The following is a 24,964-nucleotide window of genomic DNA, read 5'->3' as shown; positions in this document are numbered from 1 at the left end:
TATCATTTTTACCAAAGATTTTTACTAATAATATACAGGATTGATTATTTTGACTGACTGCTTTTGACGTGGATTTCTTATTTCATTAGTGTCATAAATGAAAGAAGGTGGTTTTCATATTCTAATGTCACCTCTTAAGAGGATCTAACCGACTGAATTAACAAGGAACTCATCTCATCATCTTCACATCATCACCAACCCTCAAAACCTCATTTTCGCTTTTTTCTCTGCTACCCGGCCATCATAAGGTGGCGAACTGCCATAGGCTTTCTTCCTCATTTGATATTGCATGGTTCATCATTTATGCACAGTTCCTATGATATTATGTTTTGACCTGCTTACGAGTATGTTAGCCATTCTCAGGATATTTGGGGAAATGTTAAGATAAGCTTTTTCAAGTGATACAATTTGTAAAAAATTAACAAATAAAAATCAAACTAAGTCCGTAATTTTATTATTATATTTTTTTTGTAGAATATTGCATTGTTTATGGAAATCTTTTCGGGAAACATGCACATATCGGTATGGGACTAAAAGGCTCTTCCAGGAAGTCGCATATGTTTGGGAACAAACGTTCCATGACTCGTTTCAGCGTACAAGAGTGCTCCAAGCTGAAGGTTTCTATGATGAGATTGAACTGAAATAGATTTCTACGTTAATTCGGATCCAAATATAAACAATCATAGCAAATTTTACACAGTAATAAAAGCCGTCTCTTACATAGATAGTCCTGAAATCGTTTTCCAAAAGCCAGGCATGCTCCACGTCACACCATAGCACGTTACAGCCAACGTTCGCGATCATGCTTAAAACTTTCAGCTGTAAATTCATGCTGTCTGCTGGAAGTGTTACCTGAAAAGTATTCATTATAAAAGCAGTATTATAAATATTTAGACGGCATAGAATCGACATTAATTAATGATTTACCGTTAGTTTTATCAATCGACCTTCAACAGCTTTCGCTCGTTCTAAACATCTGGGTAGTATTATTTGGTCAATATTGCCCCCGGTGATTACACATACAATGCTGTAATGGTAAAAACAATAAAATTGTATAGTATGTTCAAAGCTATAGCATAATACCAAATACGGAGAAGAGCATAATCTACTATGTAATAGCATATTTCAGAAAAGAACCAGCTCTCAAGGCTTTTGCCCACGGTATAATTTGAAATATTGAATACCTTTTCCCTTTGAGTTCTGGTAGAACGTCAGGGACTGCCAAAAGAGCGCTTAGGCTAGTGGCACCTGCACCCTCGGCTACCATTTTTTCGTTTTCGACTAAATGCAATATGGCTCTCGCAATCCAGTCATCATCAACCAAGACCTTTAATTTTAAATGTATAACTTGAATTAATAACAACTGTAGCATTCAATTGAATTTAAACGAGTTTTAAAATATTAACCATTTTATCGATTAAAGATTTTGCCGTGTGAAAGGCATTACAGCCTGCAGTAGGAACACCTAAAGTTTCTGCTACACTTCTCCCTATAGCCGTTTGGTAAGGTTCTTCATTTTCCATGGCTTTGAAGAAACTGCAGCATTTATCTGGTTCTATGCCCTGATGAACAAATATTGTACGCGTTAATAGAAAGAATCTAGTCTTTTACATACCTACTTAAAATGAATCATCAATATGTATTTATAATGACCATACGTAAATAAGGCTTTGAGGATTAAGGTGCTTCACGACTGCAGCGATGCCAGCGATCAGTCCTCCACCGCCCACAGGCACGAGAATAGCATCCGCTTGCGGCAATTGCTCTAATATTTCTAATCCAATAGTTCCCGATGCCGCGATCACATGGGGATGATCATAGCTAAGAAAAGACAGAATGTTTTATCCCATGTAAAATGATGTAATAAATTACCAAGGTGTAGTTCCATTTACCCATTAATGTAGGTCCTGCCATTTTGTTCAGCCATTACAAAGGCGTGTCTCTTAGATTCGGCCAGGTTAACCCCATTCAAAACGACCGTTGCCCCAAAATCTTCGCATTTCTCAACAGTGCTGAGTAAAGTATGGACCGGCAATACCACCATAATAGGAATGTTTAGTTTATAACCTTGGTACGCTAGAGCCTGCAAGATTTAAACTTATACGATTCTTATGAAAAACAGGTTCATGATTATTTATTTATACCTTCTTTTATACGGACCATTGCCCAATTACCTAACGATGCTGTAATGACACCATTCTTTTTTTGCTCGTCACTAAGCATCATTAACGAATATAGAGCACCTCGTTCATTAAAACTGCAAATACATAGCAATGTTACACTTTGTATGATTTTTTACTACTAATTTATAAAAAATGGTATGATTACGAATGTATCACCTTCCTGTTCGGTGAAATATTTCAAATTTGTAATGCAAATCTAACCCAAATTGTTTACAGTAACGCGATTTCTGCAATATAACAAAATCTTGTTAGTACACCGAGAGAACAGTTAAGTAGGTACATAGTACTAGGATAAAACATTTATTTTGTAAAATTGTGTGTACCACAAGGGGGGTATAAGGATATTCTTCTTTGATAGCGGATGCTGCTTTCAGAACATCTTTGTATATTATTGTTTTAGGATTGAGAGGATCGCACCACTGATCGAATTCGATGTCTGGCTTCTGAAATAAAAGTAGTAGGTAGTTACGTTAGATTTTTCCTTCAACTATCCTACCATTGCCAGTGCAACACTTTGGATTATTTTCTCAATTCCTTATGAAAATACTTTGAAGAAAACTTTGATCTACATAGGGTATATGAACTCACAGGATTTGGACACCAAGTACTTGTTTTGACGATGTCACGCTTAGCTAGTACACCCGGAGCGATACCTAGAGGTTCTTTTACATCCAAAGATGGCATCACTGCTTCGTTATGTTTAGGCATTTTGCAATTTTAGGAAATCTGCGGGGTGTTAGCCATTATATTACAACTTTATTGCAATTTCTGTCCATCTTTGGCCAATTTTAAGACAACAATATTGAGCTATTATCTCGTGGGGTTATCAAACTAAAGGTTGTTATCAATCAATGTCAAGTAAGTACATCAGTCATAGACGATAGGCTTAAATAGATGACCCACGCTGAACTGTCCCGCCAAACTCAATGACAGGGGGGCGCTACGATCGTTCAACTATATGGTTTCCAACATGGCAAAAATCTGAACCAGCGATCCGGTATTGACGGTGGCGCCCCACTGTCAATGTCATCGACAGGACAGTCCAGTATTTTGGAACTATAGTTATTTTGTTAGTCAAGAGTGAAGTAGTCAGTCATAGACGATAGGCTTATAGTTATTTTGTTAGTCAAAAGTGTTTAAAAATATTCTTCCCACAGGACAGGACCTTAAAGGGGCAAGGGTAGGGATATTGTGCCGTCTGCATAAGCACGGTAATACTATCTATATATATGATAGTATTACCGTGGCATAAGTTTTCAAAGGTGACCAGAGAGATGTGCGAGTGCTGTGCCAAGTCCCTGGTGCAAAAAAAAGGTGGGTCCCACCCAGACCCAGTTAAGGTCCCAGCCCACGTAGTTATTTTATTCTGTGGGTGGTGGCCCGAACTAAATCATCACCATCAATCACATCAGCTATTCCTTTCCTAGAAGTTTTATAGCCTAGTTTAAATAAAAGTATAGTACTCAGTAATAGGTATTTTTATTCCGGTATCTGAAGTTATTTTAATTTAAAGTTTACGCTTGTGTATTGGTTGACACGATAACAACATATTGTTGCGTTGAATTGTACGATAGGGTTCATTTCTGCATGCAGACGGGGTTGGGCGCGAGGCAGGGCCCGCGGCGCGTTCCGGCATTTTTGTCTGTTCTTTCACTCATGTCTTGGAAGAAGTATTCCTTGAAGTGCTTCTTTACCTGCTCCATCAATTCCTTAGTGTGATCCCATCCTCTGGTTTCGCATATCACTCTTAACTGAAAACAAAAAAACGAGTTTTAATCGCAAAAAAAGCAATTAATTTGTTGGAGATACGTCTATCATAAACTTCTTTTGTGTTTATTCACATAACGTTGTAGAGGTAAGGTAGATCAAATGATAAACATACGCACAACGGCCTAACCAAGAGACTTAGTGCAAAAAAATAAAACAGTTATAGCATATCTACCTCCACGCTGAACACGTCTCCTTTGACCCACGCCCGCTCCGGGATGCAGTCGCGCACCGTGACGCCGATGCCGGCCAGCAGCGCGCACAGGTCGGCCATGCCGCCGGGCCGGTCGTTGACGGTCACCTTGAACTTCACCAGCCGGCCCTCGGCCGCCATGCCGCGCTCCAGCGCGCGCGACAGCACCGTGGTGCCGATGTTGCCGCCAGACAACACGCACACCACTCTGAAATGACATTAGTCGGGTGCAGAGAGCAGGCAGACACCCCCTTATCTTTAGAATTGTGGGTAAATTTTACTTAGAAGGGGAGTGACACAGATCATACTTCTTTCCCTTGAGGTTTGGGAATAAGCCAGCCATAATAGCTGCTACTGGAACCGCCCCCGCGCCTTCCACCACGTATCGCTCGTCTTCAATGAGATGCATGATAGCACGAGCCACCCAATCTTCTTTGACCACGATCTAGATAAAATTTATGGAACTTTAAATTTTTTGTACCTATTCCAAGAATATTGAAAAATTTTGTAACTTTCATTACCATTTTATCTACTACTCCTTTTAGACTGTGAAAAGTATTTACGCCGACCATATTAACCGCCAGTCCATCTGCTATTGTGGTATCTATTTCTAACTTGATTCTTTCATTCTTACGGAGTGCTTCCACCATTGAGCATGTCTTGTCTGTTGTAATACCCTGTGTAAGAATATTAGCTTCAATATGATTATGTTAGTGTAATGTAACAACTAAGATTCCAATCCAACTTACGTAAACTTCTGTATCTGGTTTCAAATGCTTTGCTGCTATAGCGATACCAGTGACGAGACTTCCGCCGCCCACTGGGACCAATATGGCATCTACCGATGGGAGCTGTTCTACTATCTCTATTCCAATAGAGCCCTGCCCTTCGATTACATTTGGGTGATCGTAACTGAAAAAAATTGTTACATATTGATAAAAATTAAACTGCAATAAAGATGTAATAAAATCAAAATCTAAGTAGGTATAACTTTTTAAAAAAATAAAACCGACTTCAAATGCGTGAACACAAAAAAAAACTAAAAATTGAAAATATTGGGTATNAAATCAAAATCTAAGTAGGTATAACTTTTTAAAAAAATAAAACCGACTTCAAATGCGTGAACACAAAAAAAAACTAAAAATTGAAAATATTGGGTATAAAAAAGTTCATCCCCAATTTTCCACCCTTGGGGGTGAAATATTTTCTTCAAATTCGCATGAAACCACCCTTTTGATAATACCTATTCAACAAAAAAATAATCGTTCAAATTGATTTATAATCGGCGGAGATATTGCGTATAAAAAAGTTCATCCCCAATTTTCCACACTTGGGGGTTGTTTTTTCTATTATTAAATTTAAATGGGACCACCCTTGAGGTATTACCTATACGCAGAAAAAAGATTTGTTCAAATCGGTTCATAATTGACGGAGTTATCGCGTAACAAACATAGAAAAAAAAATATACGGGTCGAATTGAGAACCTCCTCCTTTTTTGAAGTCGGTTGAAAAATGGACCATACCCATTAACGTATAGCATCTTTTTCTCTTTGCTTATTCCCATAGCATGTAACCGGGCTTCGAATATGTTTGCTCCATGCATGATGACTTTAGCGCCGAGTTTTTCACATTTGTTGATTTTGTTGACGGCCGCATTGATCGGCATCACGACTATGCAGGGCACGCCAAGCTGCGTGGTGTGGTAGCTCATCGCAATAGCGTGGTTGCCGAGGGAGGCGGCTATCACGCCATACTTTTTTTGCTCCTCAGTCAGCAACATCAAAGTATTCCGGACACCACGTTCCTTGAAACTAAAATATTATTGTGTAGAAACAACAAGCGAAAACACATTCAATATGACGCACATTCCAAAAGCTTACCATCCGGTGTATTGTAAAAATTCCTGTTTCAGGTATATTTCCATTCCAAGTTTTTCGGACATGTGAGCTTTCTAAAATTTAAAAAATACGGAATATTTTAGTCTTAAAATTCTAAGACCAGGATGAATACGAGGTCTAATTATTGATACCCTCTTCTGACCGATATAAGAATTGTTTCTAAATTGTTATAGAAAGATTAGATATGCTTGCAGCAGCCGTGTGCCGTAACTCTCACCGTGCAGGGTGTGCGAATGACAGAGCCCACGATGCGGCGCGACGCGGCCAAGATGTCGTCATATCTGATTCTTCGGGGGTTGTTGGGATCACAGTTCTCGTCGAAGTCTATATCCTACAAAATGAGATTTTTAGATCGGCGATCAATGCAATTTTCAAGTCGAAATACTTAAAATGTATAGGTACTTACGTCATGCATGTTGGTGGATATTTTATACAGTCACTATTAATTTATCATAATGGTTCGTCTGAATTTGATATTATTTATTGAAGATTTTCTGTATTAGTAAGCCATGAGTGATTTTGGAGATGCGGAGATGATTTAAAATGTCCTGTCAAATTTTGACAGTAAGTATTTTTTAATATACAAATTTAATAGACTGCAGATTGGAGGTTTTACATCTGGAACAACATACCTATTTGCCTTTGCCTAGGTGGAGAGAGGAAAAACGCTGAAACGGGACGTGCAAGCTCAGAATACGGAACAAACCAGAAACCGTCAACGGGCGTAAATGTGTATTCATATAAAGTACTCCAAATCGCACTACTTTGACTTTAGAGCAATCAGTCAATGGCCGGCGCGCGCATTGTTTACATATCCGTCAGATTGACACTTTATAATTAAATTATGCCGTCTTGTGCCGTTCCAACATGTAAGAATGCTACTGGAATTACGAAGAAAGTGCATGGGATCATGTTTTATCCGTAAGTAGCACATTTCCAATTCATTTTAATTAAATAATAATTTTCAAAAAAAATCACGGTTGTATTTTGTAAGTGTTGCCACAGGTCAACGGAATATTTTACCCTACTTTTTTATATTGAATTACATTTGTCTACTTATAAAAAATTCACGCGTTAATTTTGTTAGCGTTACCACAGAATAATGGAATATTTTCCCCATCCTTTTTGTTTTAATTAGTTTTTAGTGTAATTTCATCCATGACATGACAACCTGATTAATTAAATTATAAGTGCCACTTGTGGTCTAAACTGAATAAATATTTTTGATTTTGATTTGATTTCAATATATTGAATTAATTTATAATATTACTCCCTAATAATGAGGAGATAATAAATTACTATCGTGAATTTCATACTTTCCCATTTATTCAAAAGTAAGGCATTGGTATCAACAGATCAGCAGCAGCAATATTTGTATATTTAATAATAATTTTAAGTAAAAAAAAACTACACTTTATAAATAACAAATTATTTTGAAATACTTATGACAAAAAACTATAGCAAAAAAATTATTTTAGCTAATAAAAACATTAACTTTACTTCACCGTGTCTATTTTCCGACACTACACCTTTTAAAACTGTTTGTTTAATTTCGAATTATCGCAACACTGAAGTTTATTAATAGGTACTTTAGAGATGGTACGATCATACAAACTCCACTAGATTAAAGTTTTCTAATCGTAAATACAATAAATGCTTCTTAAAATTTAGTTTTTATTATTTTACTTTGCTCATACAACCCTGACGCTTGAGCGGTGACGTAGATCAATTCTAAACACAAAAAAAAATGCGCTCTTGTGGGCGTAGTAGTAAGGTGCGATTTCGAATGCACCATGTGCGTTGGATATTTTGCATTATTATTATTACCGTTAAAATGTCGGCATCTGATCCTACACAAAGGAGTGCAATTTCTGTTGCTACTATTATGTATTCTGTGGTAGAGGGGCGCGGGAGGGGAAGTATTTTGGACACAAGTTGCCGCGTAGAAATGTTATCGAACACTCCTTCTGGTTTGTTCTGTATTCTGAGCGTGCAAGTAAATTCTCAGATTGATATAGGATATTCACGTTTATTGGTGAACATGACTTTTAGGGTATGGTATATCACTACAAAAATTGCTCATTTTCTTTTTCAAACGAATCTGCGATGCCACTGGGTCAGCCGCTCACCGCACTTTGAATTTCGCCAGCTGCTGTTTCGCTCCAGTTAGCCGCCCAGGATCTTCAGACGTAGTGTTGATGTTGAGGATGCACACCACTATGTGATAGAGCGAACTTGGCGCTGCCGCTACAGCTATTAAACCGTCCTAATATTGCTTGTTGTATTAAACCACGTATCTAAACTACATTAGGGTTCATTTCTGCATGCAGACGGGGTTGGGCGCGAGGCAGGGCCCGCGACGCGTGCCGGCGTTTTTGTCTGTTCTTTCACTCATGTCTTGGAAGAAGTATTCCTTGAAGTGCTTCTTTATCTGCTCCATTATCTCCTTAGTGTGATCCCAGCCTCTGGTTTCGCATATCACTCTTATCTGGAAAGGGAAAAAACGAGGTTTTAAATCACAAAATGAAGCTAAAGAGCTATAATTTGCTGGAGATCTTAAGATATGTTTATCCTAAAGTACTTGTGTGTTTATTCATAATATATAGATAATATAAACGTTATAGAGCTAAAAGAAGATCAATAAATTTTAATAACCCACACACGGTTCAATAATGAGATTTAGTGTAAAAAAATCCCAGTCAAATTATATCTAAGTACCTCCACGCTGAACACGTCTCCTTTGACCCACGCCCGCTCCGGGATGCAGTCGCGCACCGTGACGCCGATGCCGGCCAGCAGCGCGCACAGGTCGGCCATGCCGCCGGGCCGGTCGTTGACGGTCACCTTGAACTTCACCAGCCGGCCCTCGGCCGCCATGCCGCGCTCCAGCGCGCGCGACAGCACCGTGGTGCCGATGTTGCCCCCAGACAACACGCACACCACTCTGAAATGACGTTAGTCGGGTGCAGAGAGCAGGCAGACACCCCCTCATCTTTAGAATTGTGGGGAAATTTTACTTAGAAGGGGAGTAACACAGATCATACTTCTTTCCCTTGAGGTTTGGGAATAAGCCGGCCATAATAGCTGCTACTGGAACCGCCCCCGCGCCTTCCACCAAGTATCGCTCGTCTTCAATGAGATGCAAGATAGCACGAGCCACCCAGTCTTCTTTGACCACGATCTAGATAAAATTTATGGAACTTGAAATCTTTTGTATTCCAAGAATATTGAAAATTTTTGTATCTTTTATTACCATTTTATCTACTACTCCTTTTAGATTGTAGAAAGTATTTACTCCGACCATATTAACCGCCAGTCCATCTGCTATTGTAGTATCTATTTCCAACTTGATTCTTTCATTCTTACGGAGTGCTTCCACCATTGAGCATGTCTTGTCTGTTGTAATACCCTGTGTAAGAATGTTAGCTTCAATATGGCTATGTTAGTGTAATGTAACAACTAAGATTCCAATCCAACTTACGTAAACTTCTGTATCTGGTTTCAAATGCTTTGCTGCTATGGCAATGCCAGTGACGAGACTTCCGCCGCCCACTGGGACCAATATGGCGTCTACCGATGGGAGCTGTTCTATTATCTCTATGCCAATAGAGCCCTGCCCTTCGATTACATTTGGGTGATCGTAACTGAAAAAAGTAACATATTCATAAAAATTAAACTGCATTAAAGATATAATAAAATGAAAATATAAGTAGGTAGGTAAAAAAGCACCATACCCATTAACATATAGCATCTTTTTCTCTTTGCTTATTCCCATAGCATGTAAGCGGGCTTCGAATATGTTTGCTCCATGCATGATGACCTTAGCGCCGAGTTTTTCACATTTGTTGATTTTGTTGATGGCCGCATTGGCCGGTATCACGACGACGAAGGGCACGCCGAGCTGCGTGGCGTGGTAGCTCATCGCAATGGCGTGGTTCCCACTTGAGGCGGCTATCACGCCATATTTTTTTTGTTCCTCAGTCAGCAACATCAAAGTATTCCGGACACCACGTTCCTTGAAACTAAAATATTATTGTGTAGAAACAAAAAGCGAATACCTACACATTCAATATGACACACATTCCAAAAGCTTACCATCCGGTATATTGTAAAAATTCCTGTTTCAGGTATATTTCCATTCCAAGTTTTTCGGACATGTGAGCTTTCTAAAATATAATCAAAACATAGTCTTAAAATTTAAATTTTACCATATTATGAATATGGTACAGGGAGATTTCTTTCTTTCAAATAATAAGCTTGCAGCTAAGACAGTGACGAACATCTCACCGTGCAGGGTGTGCGTATGACGGAGCCCATGATGCGACGCGACGCGGCCAGGATGTCGTCATATCTGATTTTTCGAGGGTTGTTGGGATCACAGTTCTCGTCGAAGTCTATATCCTAAAAAATGAGGATTTAGAAGCGATTAATGCAAATTTTCGGTAAACTTCGATACAGAAACACATGCGCGAGATTTAGCGGAGGCCCGGAAATTAAAGGTATTACTTACGTCATGCATGTTGGTAGCTGTTTTCTACAGTAACTAATAATTTTTCACAGTGATTTGCTTGAAGTTTGTATTATTTATTGAAGATTTTTTGCATTATTTTTGTCGGAGATGATCTAAATCTTCTGTCTCACAGGTCCGCCGAAGTAATTTGTGGTTCTGTCTTTAAGTTCTGTCAAATAATGGCGGTAATAAAACTTCAAAATTCATAGATTAAAAACCATATTGAAAAAGGAAGATTTTCCTTCTTTAAAAATTACACGGAAGCATCACCCGATGCACCCACTGCCCGCCGCTGACTTCATGGGCACAGTAGGAGGCTTTATGACCTCCACCTGCCCCTTCCTAATAATCCTAATAGGCCTCGGCCATCAGATACGGGGTTGTCTGGTGGCGTCTAAAGAGGAGGTTGAAGGCGTAAAGACGCCTTCCTTGGTTTGGGGCTACGCACGCACTAATAGGCCAGTAGAATTAGCTTTTAAATCGGAAATAATTCCTACAAAAGATTTTATTGCTTTAATGGCTTTACTGGTTGCCCATTAAGATTCTCCTAGGTTTTCGATTTCGACGGAGTTGTGCTTAAGTGGTGGGAGCCCCCGAAAGGGGCGTTTTTTCGGTTTTCCGGTTATACCGCGTAAAGGACACCCTATCGAAAAGTGGTCTTCATGATGGTTGAAGGGCATTTATTCCTGTATTGAATAAGACCAAATTCATATGTTTTGGACAAACCGTTCTCGAGCTTATTTTCGACAAAATAGAAAATGTACGTATAATTAATAACCCTCTCTACGCCCAATAGCTAATCACCGCAGGCTCCAGAGCCTTGTAAAGGGCCGCCTTAACCAGCGTATCCCTGTCAAGGCTCGCGAGTTGGATTCGCCTATCCTTGTTCGTCCCAGCCGATCCTTAAGTAACTGCGGTTGCTACACCTCTTCCTTGCACTCTCCTGAACGACTCTGTGTTATCTACTATGGCTGCACCTCTTCCTTGCACCCTCCTGCACGACTGCATTGCTTAGCCGTATGTCTGGTCCAAGGTTCGACGCCAAAAATTCTTATTTAATGCAGAATTAAGTGCCCTTCAATAGTCATGAAGACCACTTTTCGATAGAGTAAGTCCTTTACGCGGTATAACCGGAAAACCGAAAAAACGCCCCTTTCGGGGGCCCCCACCACTTAAGCACAACTCCGTCGAAGTCGAAAACCTAGGAGAGTCTTTATGGGCAACCAATGAAGCCATTAAAGCAATAAAATCTTTTGTAGGAATTATTTCCGATTTGATTCATTTTTGTGTTTAATTCTACTGGCCTATAAGCGAGCCGAATGCAATGGCATTCGGATGTGGAATGTCACATCCTCAAAGGTCCGCAAATCGCAATTCTTGATGGCAAGTGATCGCCTTCTATGGGCCTCATAAAAAGACTCAAGGTCACCCAAAGGGCGATGGAGCGTACTATGCTCGGAGTTTCCCAGTAGGGTAGAATCAGAAATGAGGAGATCCGTAGGAGAACCAGAGTGACTGACATAGCCCGCAGAATAGCTTCGCCTTCTACACCTGAGTCAAAAAGTAATATTTAGTAAGGTCAATGTGTCTTGTTTTTTCACGTCTACCAACGAAGTGTTTTGTTTTTGGTGAACAATAATACTGCGGAACAAAAAAAATAAAAAAATCTGCGGCATCTATTTTGTTAATGGATTTTGTAAATACTTGTATTAGACATAAATGGTGTGCATTTACTTTCTTTGGATTGACTCTGGTTCTTGAGATAAACGAGACACAAGAAATCAATGAAAAAAATTAAACTACCCTCCCTAAACTTATAATTATTTGATTATACCCACTAAGTTTTATTTTCTACTCATGTATTAGTGTAGTTGTAGTTACAACAATTTAGTAATCAGCTACTAGACCTTGAAATTAACAGTTTGTGTCTTTTAAATTAATTTTTAAAGAGCTTTTTTGTCTCAAAAATATGAGTTCATTATGAAAACCTTGCGTTTACAATCCCAACAGTTTTTGTTAATATTTGGCTTCTAAACTTACAAAAGCAAAGAAATAAGATCACGGAGGTAGTGATAAAAACCTACCAAGCATACTGTCTTATAAAACTTCCATAAAATAATAAATATTGGGGGTCCAATATCGTCTGCAAGACTCGTGAAGACTCTTTGCCATACTGGAGTCAAGCTGGATGTAAAGGACTTCAATTTGGAAAGCCAAAGATGTGAACTGAGCTTTCTAATCACTAAAATGATAAAAATTCAGCCAAATTAAAGTCCTTTACGTCCTGAAACGTCCGTTTGAATACGGAAAAAATAAATTCGATTGACCGCAAATCCGTACTCTTATTAAGACACTGTATTGGTAAACCACATAACACAAGTTGAATCTGAAGCATGGCTAAGCTTTGTTTTAGTAATCAAACAATATTTGGGGAGTCATAGAGCACCAGACTTTTCAGAATTGGTTGTTTGAAAAATTTAACACATAAGGATTTAATTTGAGTATTTTTTTTTTAACAATAGCCATTTGGACACTTTCTCCCATAATCTGGGTGATTACAGTAAGGAATAAGCAGAACGGTTCTACCAGAACATCAGGATAGTGGAAGAATGATATCCACGGTCAATGGGACCGCCAGATGATGGCTGATTACTGTTGCCATAATTATGGAATTTTCCTGACCAAAACCATAACATAAAAGCTTACAGAAAAAGCTTTTTTTAGTTTTTTTTTCTATTATTTGATGAAAAGCAAATATATTTTTAACTTTTATATCGTTCTTAAATAGGATCTTAGTGTAAATATTTTTTTTATACAGATTGGTATTTTTATTTTGGTTTTTTTCATATAAATAGTTAATAGTATTTATCTCAAGATCTAGAGTCAATTTGACAAATCTAATATTTTTCTAGTATTCAGCACACTAGTCGCATACAGAATTGACTCTAAACTACCATGCCGCAAAATGACTGTTCCCCAGTTTAATCCGTACGCCCCTAGCTTAGGATCTACCTACGTTTATTTTGTAAATAAGTGAAATAACTTGTTTCTCTTTTTAAGTGAAATGCACTAGGCTCCGAAACTACTGGACCGATTTGAAAAAATCTTTCACCATTATTATCCCTATGTTCATAGGATAAGTACTTATATACTTTTTATAGGCGGTAAGAAGTATACCGGGGCAGCTAGTCCTACTAGTCCTATTAATCCTACTAATATTATAAATGCGAGTTTGTATGAATGTCTGGATGTTTGTTACTCTTTCACGCAAAAACTACTGAACAAATTTTGATGGAACTTAACAGTATTATTGTTTATAACCCAGAGAGATAGGCTATAATTTATGACGATCTGTGACAAACTAAATTTCACGCGGGTGAAGCCGCGGGCAAAAGCATGTATTATTAAATTTGTTAACGCTTTAACAACCAAGACTCATATGCACGCATGTGTGGGAATTTTTATTGATTTTGTAACTTTCTTAAATTTTTAAAAAAGTCAGGTACTACCACGATCATCATAAAAAGTAAAAATTAATTGTCTTCAATCAAAGTGTACGGTGGACGTTATTGGCTTTCAGTGAAGGGATAGTGTGAATTAAGTATAAAACAATGTTCTTTAATTACCTTTTATTATTATCACAGCAGATATTATTATAATTGTATATTTATAACATCGAGTATTGTATCGACATAGAAAAAGCTAGTTGATCTAACTTAACAAACATTGTTAGGATATATTATTTTTTCTGACACTGTTCAAAAAATCATTAATAATTCGTAGTGCCATATAAAAGACATCAACGCGTTTATCTACAATCGCGTAATTTGTAAAAGTTTTCTAATCTGAAAATGCTATCTTTATTATTAAAAACTATTGTAAAAATAGTAATTGTGAGTAGGTATGTATATATTTATATAATCAATAGTATAATATTTAGACTATCATAAGGTTTTTACATGTAGTTTATTTTAATAGTAGTGGGCTCTACCCTAAGCGCACCGACCCTGTAACTTACTTCATAATATTAATCTGTTACCTAATTTCAAGTGGCGAGATTCATCTGCATAAATGTTACCCATCCTGTGCGCGAACCGTTTGTCGTTTTGATAAACGGATATGAGCGCATTATGTCGTATGATCCAAATAAACAATTTTTTTCTCCTCTCTTCTTCTCCCCGTGTAGTGTATAAATATCAAGGCTGTTTTTAGACGGATATGAGCGTATGACCCAAATAAATAATTTCTTTCTTCTCTCTTGTTCTCTCCATGTAGTGCATAAATGTCAAGTTTGTTTTTAGACGGATATGAGCGCATATTTAGTTCTTTATGACCCAAATAAACATTTCTTTCTCCTGCCTTCTTCTCCCCGTGTAGTGTTTTGTATGTAATGTCAATTTCTTCTTCCTTTCTTTTTCTCCCCGTGTAGTGTAGTGTATGTAATGTCAATTTTAACTCCTCTCTTGTTCTCCCCCTGTAGTGTATTTAAACTTTAAAGTCGTATCTAATAGACCCTATACACTGAACTGTTCCACCCGTGACATTTACAGGGCATTTACAGCGCCACCGTCAATACCGGATCGATGGTTCCAATTTTTGCCATGTTGGAAACTATACAGTGTGTTTGGGATAGGGGGGTGGGCCCGCATATGGGGACATTTTTGTCGATAAAATTGACATCACAACTTCGCCTTAAATTTTATCGCTAGCCCTATCCCAAACACATTGTATAGTTGAAAGATGGCGGCGCCCCTCTGTCAATGAGTTTGGTGGGACAGTTCAGTGGTTCAGTGGTCATCTATAAGCTAATGTGAAACGTCGTCGAGTGAGAAGAGGCTCTGGCGGCGCGCGTAGTAGTCGGCCTCGCCCGTGAAGTAGAACTCGCGGTAGGAGCTGGCGATCATCTCGCGCAGCTCCTCTAAGTGCTCGGGGCCGCGTGTCTCGCACACCACTTTCACCTGGAAATATAACAGCCTGTGTTACGATTTTTTTTTATTCCTTCATACTATCTTTTATGATTTTGAGTCATCAAAACTGTACGAGACTATTTTAATACAGATGTAAGGTATGGTAGGCGACTACCCAGAAAAGTAGGTAGGTACTAGACATCTAAACTAAGCCCCGAGGACGAGGAAGACCCCGAATCACATAGATGGCCGTAGTAAATAAGGACCTTAAAGAGGCCCAAGTAAACAACGAGAGACCCAGGAGGACGCATGATAGGGAGTGCCGGCCCCAAATAAAATGGGAATGGGCCAGGCAAAGAAGAAGTAAGCTATTACGGTACGGTTGTGATTCTTTCACTGTGTGAAAGTGTGTTTCACCAAGTGGTATCCTTGGTACATTTTTTTCACAATTTTTGTATCATCAACGGTCATAAATAAGATCGAAGAACGAATCTTTATTTTACTCCAATGTAGCTGAAGTCACGTAGCATACTCACTCGGACGCTGAAGATGTCCCCGTAGACCCAGGCGCGCTCCTGCATGATGTCCTTGATGGACACGCCGATGGACGCGATGAGCTTGCACAGCTCCGCGATGCCGCCGGGCCGGTCGCTCACCGTCACCTAAAATTCATTTATTTTTTTCAAACTCTTTGCAGATTTAATCCAACATTAAACGAGCAAAATTTTGACAGTCTATAGGTCGAGCGTTTAACTCACTCAGTGCCTGCGAGGTATAGATGACCTACACTGAACTGTCCCACAAAACTCATTGACAGGGGGACGCCACTATCGTTCAACTATACAGGGTGGAATTTTGTAATGCCACCTGGAGGGAAAGTACTCTTAATACTACATAGAAAATTTTCTATCTACATAGAAAATTTTACTGAAAGAAAACATTCCTTTATTTTTGAAAAGAAAGGTTAACTGCATTCAAAGATTTTCAAAAATTTTCGAAAATTCACTTCCATACCATACAGTTTTCTGTACATAATTAAAATAATTTAAGATTTCATGGTTTTCCTTTCATTTGATTTATCAAGTTTGTTAGAGAGATTTCATCCTTATACTTAACCCTAACCACAGACCCTAACGATCGATGAAATAAAAATACAGGGTGCAATTTTTAACAGATTTTAATTGGTTCGATTCCCGGGTGTGTCAAGCAAATTTTTATAATCTTTGAATGCAGTTCTATTTCATTTCAAAAATAAAGGAATGTTTTCTTTGAGAAAAAAATTTTATCTACAATATTAAGAGTACTTTCCCTCCAGGTGGTATTACAAAATTCCATCCTGTATAGTTTCCAACATGGCAAAAATCGGAACCAGCGATCCGGTTTTGATGGTGGCGCCGCCCTATCAATGTCACGGGTGGGACAGTTCAATGTATTGGGTCTATTTAGGCATGGGAGTGGCATAGCATGGGGCCCTCCCATGTTTTTGTAACGTCAAATATCAGCAAGACTTCAGATCTCCTTCAGACTTATATTATATGCACTGCCATGTCATAATAATGTTAATGACACCCCTCTTGCTTCTCCCATACCTTAGGCACTAATTGAGTTAAGTGCTAGATCTACGTATAGCAACTTAAACACAAACAAAGTAACCTTGAACTTGACCAGCCGCTGCTCCGCCGCCAGCCCGCGCTCTAGGCAGCGGCCCAGGATCGTCGTGTCGATGTTACCACCGGAGAGGATGCACACCACTCTGCGATAGAGAACTTGGTTTTAGCGGGAGTGTTTACCTATATCAGAATTATTCCGACAGACATGCACACTGTACAGTAGAGATGAGAGAGGATGCACACCACTGCGATAGCGAGAACTTCACTTTAGTGGCAGTGATTACACTGAGACTATTTCGTCGTATTGATCCAGAGCACAGAATAAGATACTACGTAAACCGGATGATATACCTACACCATTCTCGCACGGCCAGAACATGGCTTTATTTATAAGCAGGCGATTATATTGAAACTATCTAATCTCATAATGTTACCTACCACCAGAGAGGATGAACCACTCTGCCATCTTGATTTTAGTGATAGCGATCTCTATAGTTATATCGCGAAGGCAACTCGTACGTCGTGTAAAAAGGCATTAAATAATAAGTTATCTAAATTATGTAGTTGAATTTGTAAATAATCGATAGCGCGTGTATGATAATGTAGGCCAGATAATGAGAGGAACTTGGAAATATATTATGAAATATTTATTTTTACAATCAAAAACACGTGACGTATTTAATGGGCGTGAATACTGAATGACCTTATTACAAAAACAAAATTATTTTACTACTATAGGTATTCACGTAGGCGTGGCCCCTTCATTTCTGCCACATTGTAGGCAGCATCAGCTCAGAGATTTCATGGGCTAACAAGGTGGTAGACTTTAGTATGACAACGTGGTAGAAGAAGCTTTTCCGTCCCCGATAGTTAAAAGGACGCATGTGACAAAAAGCCAAAATGGAGATAAAAAAAGTTTCAAATAATTTAAAAGGGTATTATTGTTGCTGTTAGATTACGCCTCTATAACTCGCACATACGGATCAGAAATTTGCGAGATCCGTAAATGAACTAAAGTCGCTGACATAGCCCAACGGATTAGGAAGCTGAAGTGGCAATGGGCAGGGCACATAGTACGTAGCACTGACGGCCGATGGGGCAGCAAGGTTCTGGAGTGGAGGCCACGTACCGGAAAGCGCAGCGTAGGAAGTCCACCCACAAGGTGGACCGACGACTTCATAAAGGTAGCGGGAAGACGCTGGATGCAGGCCGCCACCAACCGGCCTTGTGGAAATCATTGGGGGAGGCCTATGTTCAGCAGTGGACGTCCTATGGCTGAAATGATGATGAACTAAACGCCTCGTGGTCTAGTGGTAAGACCACCTGCTTCAGACGCAGAGGTCCCGGATTCGATTCCCAGTGGGGGCAGATTTTTCTGTTCGGTTTGGTTGGTGGTAGGGCTTGTTATACCTAAGTCCGCCTGGCTAGCTACCACCATCTTACATAAGTCTGTCGCCATAACAACAATGTTAACAGCATTGTTGTGTAAGTTAGAGGTAAGATAGCCAGTTCCTCCGTGGTTGAGGATTCCGGGTGAAGCCAGGCCTGGCTCACTCCGTGCGGTACATCCGATAATTACCTACAGCGAAGCGCCCCGCCGGCGGGTATTATATCAGTCGGGTGTCACGCGCGCGCCCGTCAGGACGCTGGCGTGCGTTGTAGTACCTACCTAATTCTATGATCGAAGTATTATTTAAAAATGGACATAAAGAGAAAGAAATATTATTGTGCGGCGTTCGGGTACGTGTTTAAATTCGAAAAGAAATCTACCGGATTTATCTTTTTTTTTCCCTTCCCAAAGATGCTGAAAGGTATGTTGACCATGTAGGTAATCAATAATTCTTAGGATAGTATAGGAACCTAACCTACCATGACTATTGCTCAGAATGCGTTCGTTCGTTTCAGCCAAAATAAATGACGTCCACTGCTGGACAAAGACCTCTTCCAAGGTTTTCCATAATGAATGCGTACTTACCTACATACGTACCTCATTACAAATAAGTAGATTAATTATTTTTTTACTAGACACTACTAGACAGCAACCCTAACAGCGTAAGAAGAGTTCAGAGGCACGCGATAGAAAGAGACAAAACTTGTAGGTGAATACAATTGTAGGTACGTAGTGCTGTGCGAGCTGAATTCCACTGTATCGCGTCGTAGCAAGACTCGCATTTATTTAAATCGTCTTGCGGAGTAATCCTTCTGTACCTGTACTATTACTTATTCTGTGGTGAAGCTCGCTTCCACCTTCGGCCTGATCATTATATTTACCATCAGGTAAGATACAGGCCAAGAGCTTCCTCGTTGTGGACAAAAAAAAACAACCTATCGGGGGCAGATTTGGTGTGCGGTCTTACTTCTTCCCGGCGAGCTCGGGCACCAGGCCGGCCATGATAGCGGCCACGCCGACGGCGCCGCCACCCTCCACCACGTACTTCTCTTGCTCCACTAGCCGCAGGATGGCGCGCGCGATCCAGTCTTCGTTCACTGTGATCTGGAAGTCCAGGAATAGATTTGATTTTAGCGTGGGGAGGTAGTTGGTTAATAGGAGATCACCTGAGCGTAACTATGATAGTAAATAAAAATCAAGAGCGAGCAGACGCGGAGACGGTTGCTTGATAGAGGATTTCTAGTAGAGTGATTAGTGTAGGTACACGTGAAATCGAAAAAAGAAATCCTAAAGTAGGCCAAATTTTGTGAATTGTGATTTTGTCATTTGTGCATTGTATGACATTGCTGCCATTCTTTAGAATAGGTAACATATTCCGTTCGTCCCGTGCGGGACCAAAGTTGTGTTAAAACTGTTTGTTAGTTAGTGTATTTTAAGTCTAGGAGACTTAAAATATACTTTAAAATACATAATTTTAAATACCATTCGATCAATAAGATCCTTAGCTGTGCGGTATGCGTTATACCCCACAGTGGGCACCGCCAGACCATCTGCCAGTGTGGACCGAATATCTACACTCGTTGGCTCTTCACATTTTATCGCGAGTTTCATACTGGGACATTTTTCAGTTTCCACGCCCTGAAAAAACAACAGACATTATTTACTTACTCATATGTGTAGGAAATAGATTCAGATAATTTTTAGTTTAAACTAAAAAATCTGTTGAATTGAATACTTGAAAGATTCGAATTGCCTAAGGTGGGAATCGAATCGAACCCACGATTGTCAGGTAGTAAACAACAAGGATAGTGAACTGATTTTTATTTAAAAAAATCCGTTTCATAGTAGTGTTATGATTTACGATCACGGTCAAGTGAAGCGTAGCACGATAGTGGTTGAACTCTATTCCGAGAAGTTCATTAATATCTAAAATGATTGGAGAATGGAGATGCAAACTGCAAAGAATGGTAATTGTATCAGAGCACAATGCATCCTAAATGTAATTGCTTATTCCATCGATAAGAACAGCGATATAAGCAAACTTCGCGATTGAAAAGATCGGTTACTACTTAGCACACGTAAGTAGCTGATAAAAGAGCAATTTGGTGAAAAGTTTAATGAACTAACATAAACATCGAGATAAGTAACTAGTATAAGGCACAACACTTAGCACGTGTGACCAATGATAGCGGTTATCTTTGACACTGAGATTCGTAGACTCGTTACGAATGATCCTGATCGCTTTTATTCATGATTACCCAATAAGTATTCATTGGTCAGTAGTCAGTAGCATAGTTGATGGGCTTAATCAATAACTGAACGTTCTTGCTTTATCTCACTACCGCCCATGCAGCTTAATTAAGAGCAGATATTAAGAACAGATACTCGATGTATGTTGTAAATGCGTAGTTCACGGATGTTATTAACTTACTACATATTTCGAAATAATGTTTTGACATCAAATCAAGGAAGTTCTGTTATCTCGTGAGGTTTGTGCAATACCTACACAAAGATGTTAAAATAATTTTAGTAGTTAGGTAAATACATAATATCAAATGTATTCCATTTAGGTAACTCGCATGACAGTACTTAGTAGGTAGAGGCATTACATCGAAATTAAGGTAAGTATTAAGTTGCGATGCAATGCGATGCAATGCAGCATAGGTTTTACTTTTAAGTTGTTTACAGATGTAACGTGTTATTCAGGTTTCAAGTCCGACCAGGGTTTATTTATTTTATTTTATTCGGAAAACCAACAGCAATACAATACAAATAATGGGACCTTAAATTATGTATCTGCTTAGCCATTTATAGGTAATCGCAAATGGAAGTCAAGATGCAAATAGACCATATGCCATAGCAGACATTTAAATAATTTACAAGTGAAAATTTAACAGTCAACAATACTTTTTAAGCGCCGCTGGAGTGGTGATGAAGCTGACAGAAGAAGTAAACTCACATAAATCAAGACGTGGGGCTTGAGGTGCTTGATGGCGGTGGCGACGCCGGCCAGCAGCCCGCCGCCGCCGACGGGCACCAGCACGGCGTCCACGCCGGGCACCTGCGACACGATCTCCAGCCCCACCGTGCCCTGTCCTGCCATGATGTGCGGGTGGTCGTAGCTGCAGACAACGATGCTGTTAACGCACCAGTTCAAGGCGCCAGGCGCGGATCCAGCCCTCAAAAAAGGTTGTGGGCACAGCCAACAAAAATTAGCAAAGTGAGAGTTGGATTGGAGTACGAACTCAATCACGCTCGATTTTTAAAGGCTCATCAGTCAGTCGTTTTTTTATCATCAGCCTATCGATCTTATCAATAGATCATAATTAAAACAAGCATAATTATGGTTGTGGGCATGCCCACAGAGCCCACAACGGTGGATCCGCGCCTGCGAGGCGCCATATACGGACGCGAATGCGTTTAGCAAGCTTTTCTGATCAAAACTGACATTTGGGCATCATGCATTGGAAAAGCTAAAGTAGAGCAACTTTTTGTGTAAAGTGCATTCGCCTCCGTAAATATTTGAAGTCTTACTGGTCTTACGTCTAAGTGAAAAAGATGACTTTTCGTCTCAGTTTTGTGGCCGCGGGAACCACTCCTTACCCGTTGATGTAAGTGAGGTCCTTCTCCTTAGCCAGAGTCATGGCGTGATACTTGGCTTCCTTCATGTCGTAGCCGTGGATGATGACGTTGGCGCCGTAGGAGCGGCACTTCTGTATCTTCATGATGGGCGCCACGTTGGGCATGACCACGGTGGCAGGTATGTCCAGCTGGTTGGCGTGGAAACTGATCGCCTGCGAGTGGTTGCCCAGCGAGGCTGAGATCACGCCGCGCTCTTTCACTTCCTTCGAGAGCAGAAGCAAGGCGTTGCGGGCACCTCGCTCTTTGAAACTGTTGAGTCACACGCCCCCTCGTTTTAAATTTTATTTTAAAAGTCTAAGTTAAATCTTCCCCATGGTTTTGGTTTGACCAAGCTCATTTTAATATTTTTGAAAGAATTTAACTTTTATCATGTTTTTTTTTTAAACATTGGCTGTTTATGATTTGCGCGAAAAACTTCTTGAACTCTCACAACATCTTCTTCTACTTTGAATGACATGATCTTATGCTGACGAAACTCTTCAGCTTATTTGCGAAGTCATTACGAGTGTGTGTATGCAACTAAGTAAGTATGTAATGCAAGTATGCAAAAAATGTAAGTAAGGTAATTGGCTTGTTTGGCCATTAAACTACATTTTGTAATCACAGTATGATGTCAACAACGTTGCGGTAGTCGCCTTCCGACATATATTATTAATAATGAAACAAGTTGATTAAGTGAATGTGAAGAAAGTTCAGGGGTACATACATGATTATAATTATCAGGACAAAAACTTTGTTGATATCGCAAGTACAAAGTACTTCGAACGAGGCTTACCTTCCTGTATGTTGTAGGAAATCATTTTTGAGGTACACATCCATACCGAAGGAGGAGGACATATGGGATTTCTGAAAAATATATTAATTACTTAGGTGTAGTTAATAGTAGTAGTTACCTATTTATATTTCTTGTGTTGACCAAATAACTTTAAAAAACAAGTTAACAATAATTTCACGATTTTGTTGCAGATAGGTAGGTACGTAGGTCAATACTCGTACCACCGACAGAGTACAAATTAATGTCGTGGGTTCGAAACTTTCAATTTTTGGTATTATTATATTGTATATACTTGGTGTATTTTATTATAGTTGTATTTTTTTTATTACAATGATGATACAAAGAAGACATTTTTATAGTAAAATAAAATTTAAACTTTTTGCGCAAATAGCTCTTAAAAAAAAGTAGATACAATGTACAAAGATTAAATAAACAATGAACATAATTTAATATAGAATTTCTTATCGGTGAAAGCGTTTTCTTCCAGACATCATACAAGTTATAAAACCAACTCCAACTTACCACGCATGGCGTTTTGACGATCCCACTTTGAATCCGAAAGGCTGCAGCCGAGACATCCTCAAATGATATCCTCTGAGGATTCTCCTTGTCGCACATCGGGTCGAACTCTACCGTCTGGAACACCATGGCTGGTTTCATTTATTGCTTCCCTTTAATGTTTCTTTACAACATATTCCGAATCACTCCCGAGTACTCTGGACCCCGTGACTTCTAGCGGTGGAGTGAGTCAATCAAGCGTTATCTACGTATAACTCAAGCTAATTATGATAGAAAATGATGAAGAGAGGTCAAAGTTTAAATCCAACTGTATGACGAAATTATACATATCCTACATTAGCAACAAAGCCCATCACAATTAATTCTATTAACAGAAAAATTTAATATTTACCGAAATATCACACTTATACAGCTCCATTTTCACTTAAGACTCTCTGAATAAACCGAACGATTTCACGTCGATACGCGTTATGAATGTTGTTTTTATACTCTGATAACCATGTGCTAAAATGATTGTATCAACTACGCAAATTATCTTTTATTTTGAACGAATTTTGTTTTGTTTTAATATCTTTTGTCTACACTATCCTAGCTGAGCGCGCGTGCTTTGTTTATGTTTGCGCTTTGCAAGCTGAGAGATTCAAATGATCAGTTGCGGAAATGTTCTTACTAAATTGAGGTATCTACCTACTTCTATAAGTTGAGTTCTTTCATTATAAAATTAGTGTGTAGGTACTAACCTGGACTCGTTCCATCGCGTTCTTATTCTACAGATCTAAGTAAGTTAATGTCTGACTTCAGCAGGTAATACATTACCACTCTTCATTAACTAATTAACCCTTATCTTTGCAGGCCATAGTACAAGAGCCAGAGTGAGTGAATTCTTGCTTAGTGAAAACTTTCAATATGTTCTTTCTTAGGTAGATCATGTTCTCCCGTCCTCTAAAAGTTGTGTGCTGAATATTTTTTTGATGGAATACCTATACCTACTTATCTAGGGTGTAGAAGAGAATCTGGAAGGAAGAGCCCAGTTTATTTATTATTTCCACTAATTACCTACTTACAATCACTGATGCTACAGTTAGGTCTATTACTTAGTTGTGTGATGGCCAGCAGTTTCAGGTGCGGGGATGTCTCAGGACGTCAGACCATGTGGTCCTGGCTATAATCCCGTCACCCCATATTGGAGAAGCCAGGGGCCCTGGATATTAGATTATGAAACTATAATAAATTATTTACTGAGAACAGGCAGCGGCCACGTCTATTGCGGGACTCTGAGTAGGTATTTGCCCAGATGCCCAATGGTAGAGGGGCCACTCCACACCTCATAATCAAGGGGTTTTAAGGGCATATTATTGGGTGCCAGAAGTGGCACCTACAAGCTACAAGTGTGAACTTATAAATTATAATTAACTTTTTTGTAGCTTTTACTCTGGTATTGTTCACATGGTATCCTGGTTTTATATACAATTTTATTTTGAAACTATTTTGTGGATTTAGTAAATTAGGTATTTTCTGGCTCATTCGATAAGTTCTGTGATTGCGATGTGGATTTTGTTATCACTATTCA

At 39.2% G+C, this 24,964-nt stretch overlaps 4 protein-coding genes across 7 annotated transcripts; all 4 read right to left on the bottom strand.

The window, feature by feature from the left end:
• Positions 1 to 372: 372 nt before the first annotated feature.
• LOC114364559 (L-threonine dehydratase catabolic TdcB) lies at positions 373 to 3,009 on the bottom strand. Its single transcript, XM_028320750.1, has 11 exons — positions 2,772 to 3,009; positions 2,507 to 2,626; positions 2,340 to 2,410; positions 2,161 to 2,257; positions 1,893 to 2,083; positions 1,659 to 1,821; positions 1,407 to 1,562; positions 1,185 to 1,327; positions 928 to 1,027; positions 721 to 852; positions 373 to 637 (listed from the first exon to the last, which is right to left on the bottom strand). Exons 1-11 carry the CDS (start codon positions 2,889 to 2,891, stop codon positions 488 to 490), a joined length of 1,443 nt encoding a protein of 480 aa, XP_028176551.1. The 5' UTR covers positions 2,892 to 3,009; the 3' UTR covers positions 373 to 487.
• Positions 3,010 to 3,672: 663 nt separating this feature from the next.
• Positions 3,673 to 6,565, bottom strand: LOC114364522 (L-threonine ammonia-lyase-like). The gene is made up of 9 exons (XM_028320707.1): positions 6,448 to 6,565; positions 6,259 to 6,372; positions 6,024 to 6,094; positions 5,667 to 5,954; positions 4,893 to 5,055; positions 4,665 to 4,820; positions 4,452 to 4,588; positions 4,126 to 4,351; positions 3,673 to 3,934 (listed from the first exon to the last, which is right to left on the bottom strand). The coding sequence occupies exons 1-9, from the start codon at positions 6,454 to 6,456 to the stop codon at positions 3,761 to 3,763; spliced, it is 1,338 nt and encodes a 445-aa protein (XP_028176508.1). The 5' UTR covers positions 6,457 to 6,565; the 3' UTR covers positions 3,673 to 3,760.
• A 1,533-nt stretch (positions 6,566 to 8,098) lies between these two features.
• On the bottom strand, positions 8,099 to 10,644 carry LOC114364520 (L-threonine ammonia-lyase-like). Of its 2 annotated transcripts, XM_028320706.1 has the most exons (9): positions 10,552 to 10,644; positions 10,329 to 10,442; positions 10,137 to 10,207; positions 9,776 to 10,063; positions 9,523 to 9,685; positions 9,295 to 9,450; positions 9,086 to 9,222; positions 8,760 to 8,985; positions 8,099 to 8,529 (listed from the first exon to the last, which is right to left on the bottom strand). In XM_028320706.1, exons 1-9 carry the CDS (start codon positions 10,558 to 10,560, stop codon positions 8,356 to 8,358), a joined length of 1,338 nt encoding a protein of 445 aa, XP_028176507.1. In that variant the 5' UTR covers positions 10,561 to 10,644; the 3' UTR covers positions 8,099 to 8,355. The 2 variants fall into 2 exon arrangements, with proteins under 2 accessions (XP_028176507.1, XP_028176506.1); XM_028320705.1 differs by having other exon boundaries at positions 9,523 to 10,063.
• A 3,790-nt stretch (positions 10,645 to 14,434) lies between these two features.
• Positions 14,435 to 24,206, bottom strand: LOC114364523 (L-threonine ammonia-lyase). 3 transcript variants are annotated; one of them, XM_028320709.1, is made up of 10 exons: positions 24,135 to 24,206; positions 23,398 to 23,511; positions 22,876 to 22,946; positions 22,062 to 22,349; positions 21,418 to 21,580; positions 19,941 to 20,096; positions 19,426 to 19,562; positions 17,112 to 17,211; positions 15,995 to 16,120; positions 14,435 to 15,509 (listed from the first exon to the last, which is right to left on the bottom strand). In XM_028320709.1, exons 1-10 carry the CDS (start codon positions 24,147 to 24,149, stop codon positions 15,357 to 15,359), a joined length of 1,323 nt encoding a protein of 440 aa, XP_028176510.1. In that variant the 5' UTR covers positions 24,150 to 24,206; the 3' UTR covers positions 14,435 to 15,356. The 3 variants fall into 3 exon arrangements, with proteins under 3 accessions (XP_028176510.1, XP_028176509.1, XP_028176512.1); XM_028320708.1 differs by lacking the exon at positions 24,135 to 24,206 and adding an exon at positions 23,786 to 23,989; XM_028320711.1 differs by lacking the exons at positions 22,062 to 22,349; positions 24,135 to 24,206 and adding an exon at positions 23,786 to 23,999.
• Between the last annotated feature and the right edge of the window lie 758 nt (positions 24,207 to 24,964).

This window comes from Ostrinia furnacalis, unplaced genomic scaffold (assembly GCF_004193835.3).
Source record: "Ostrinia furnacalis isolate ACB-3 unplaced genomic scaffold, ASM419383v2 OfSCF7447, whole genome shotgun sequence".
In the NCBI taxonomy this organism is placed as follows: domain Eukaryota; kingdom Metazoa; phylum Arthropoda; class Insecta; order Lepidoptera; family Crambidae; genus Ostrinia; species Ostrinia furnacalis.
The sequence above is the reverse complement of the archived record's forward strand: the minus strand, read 5'-3'. Positions and strand labels throughout refer to the sequence as shown.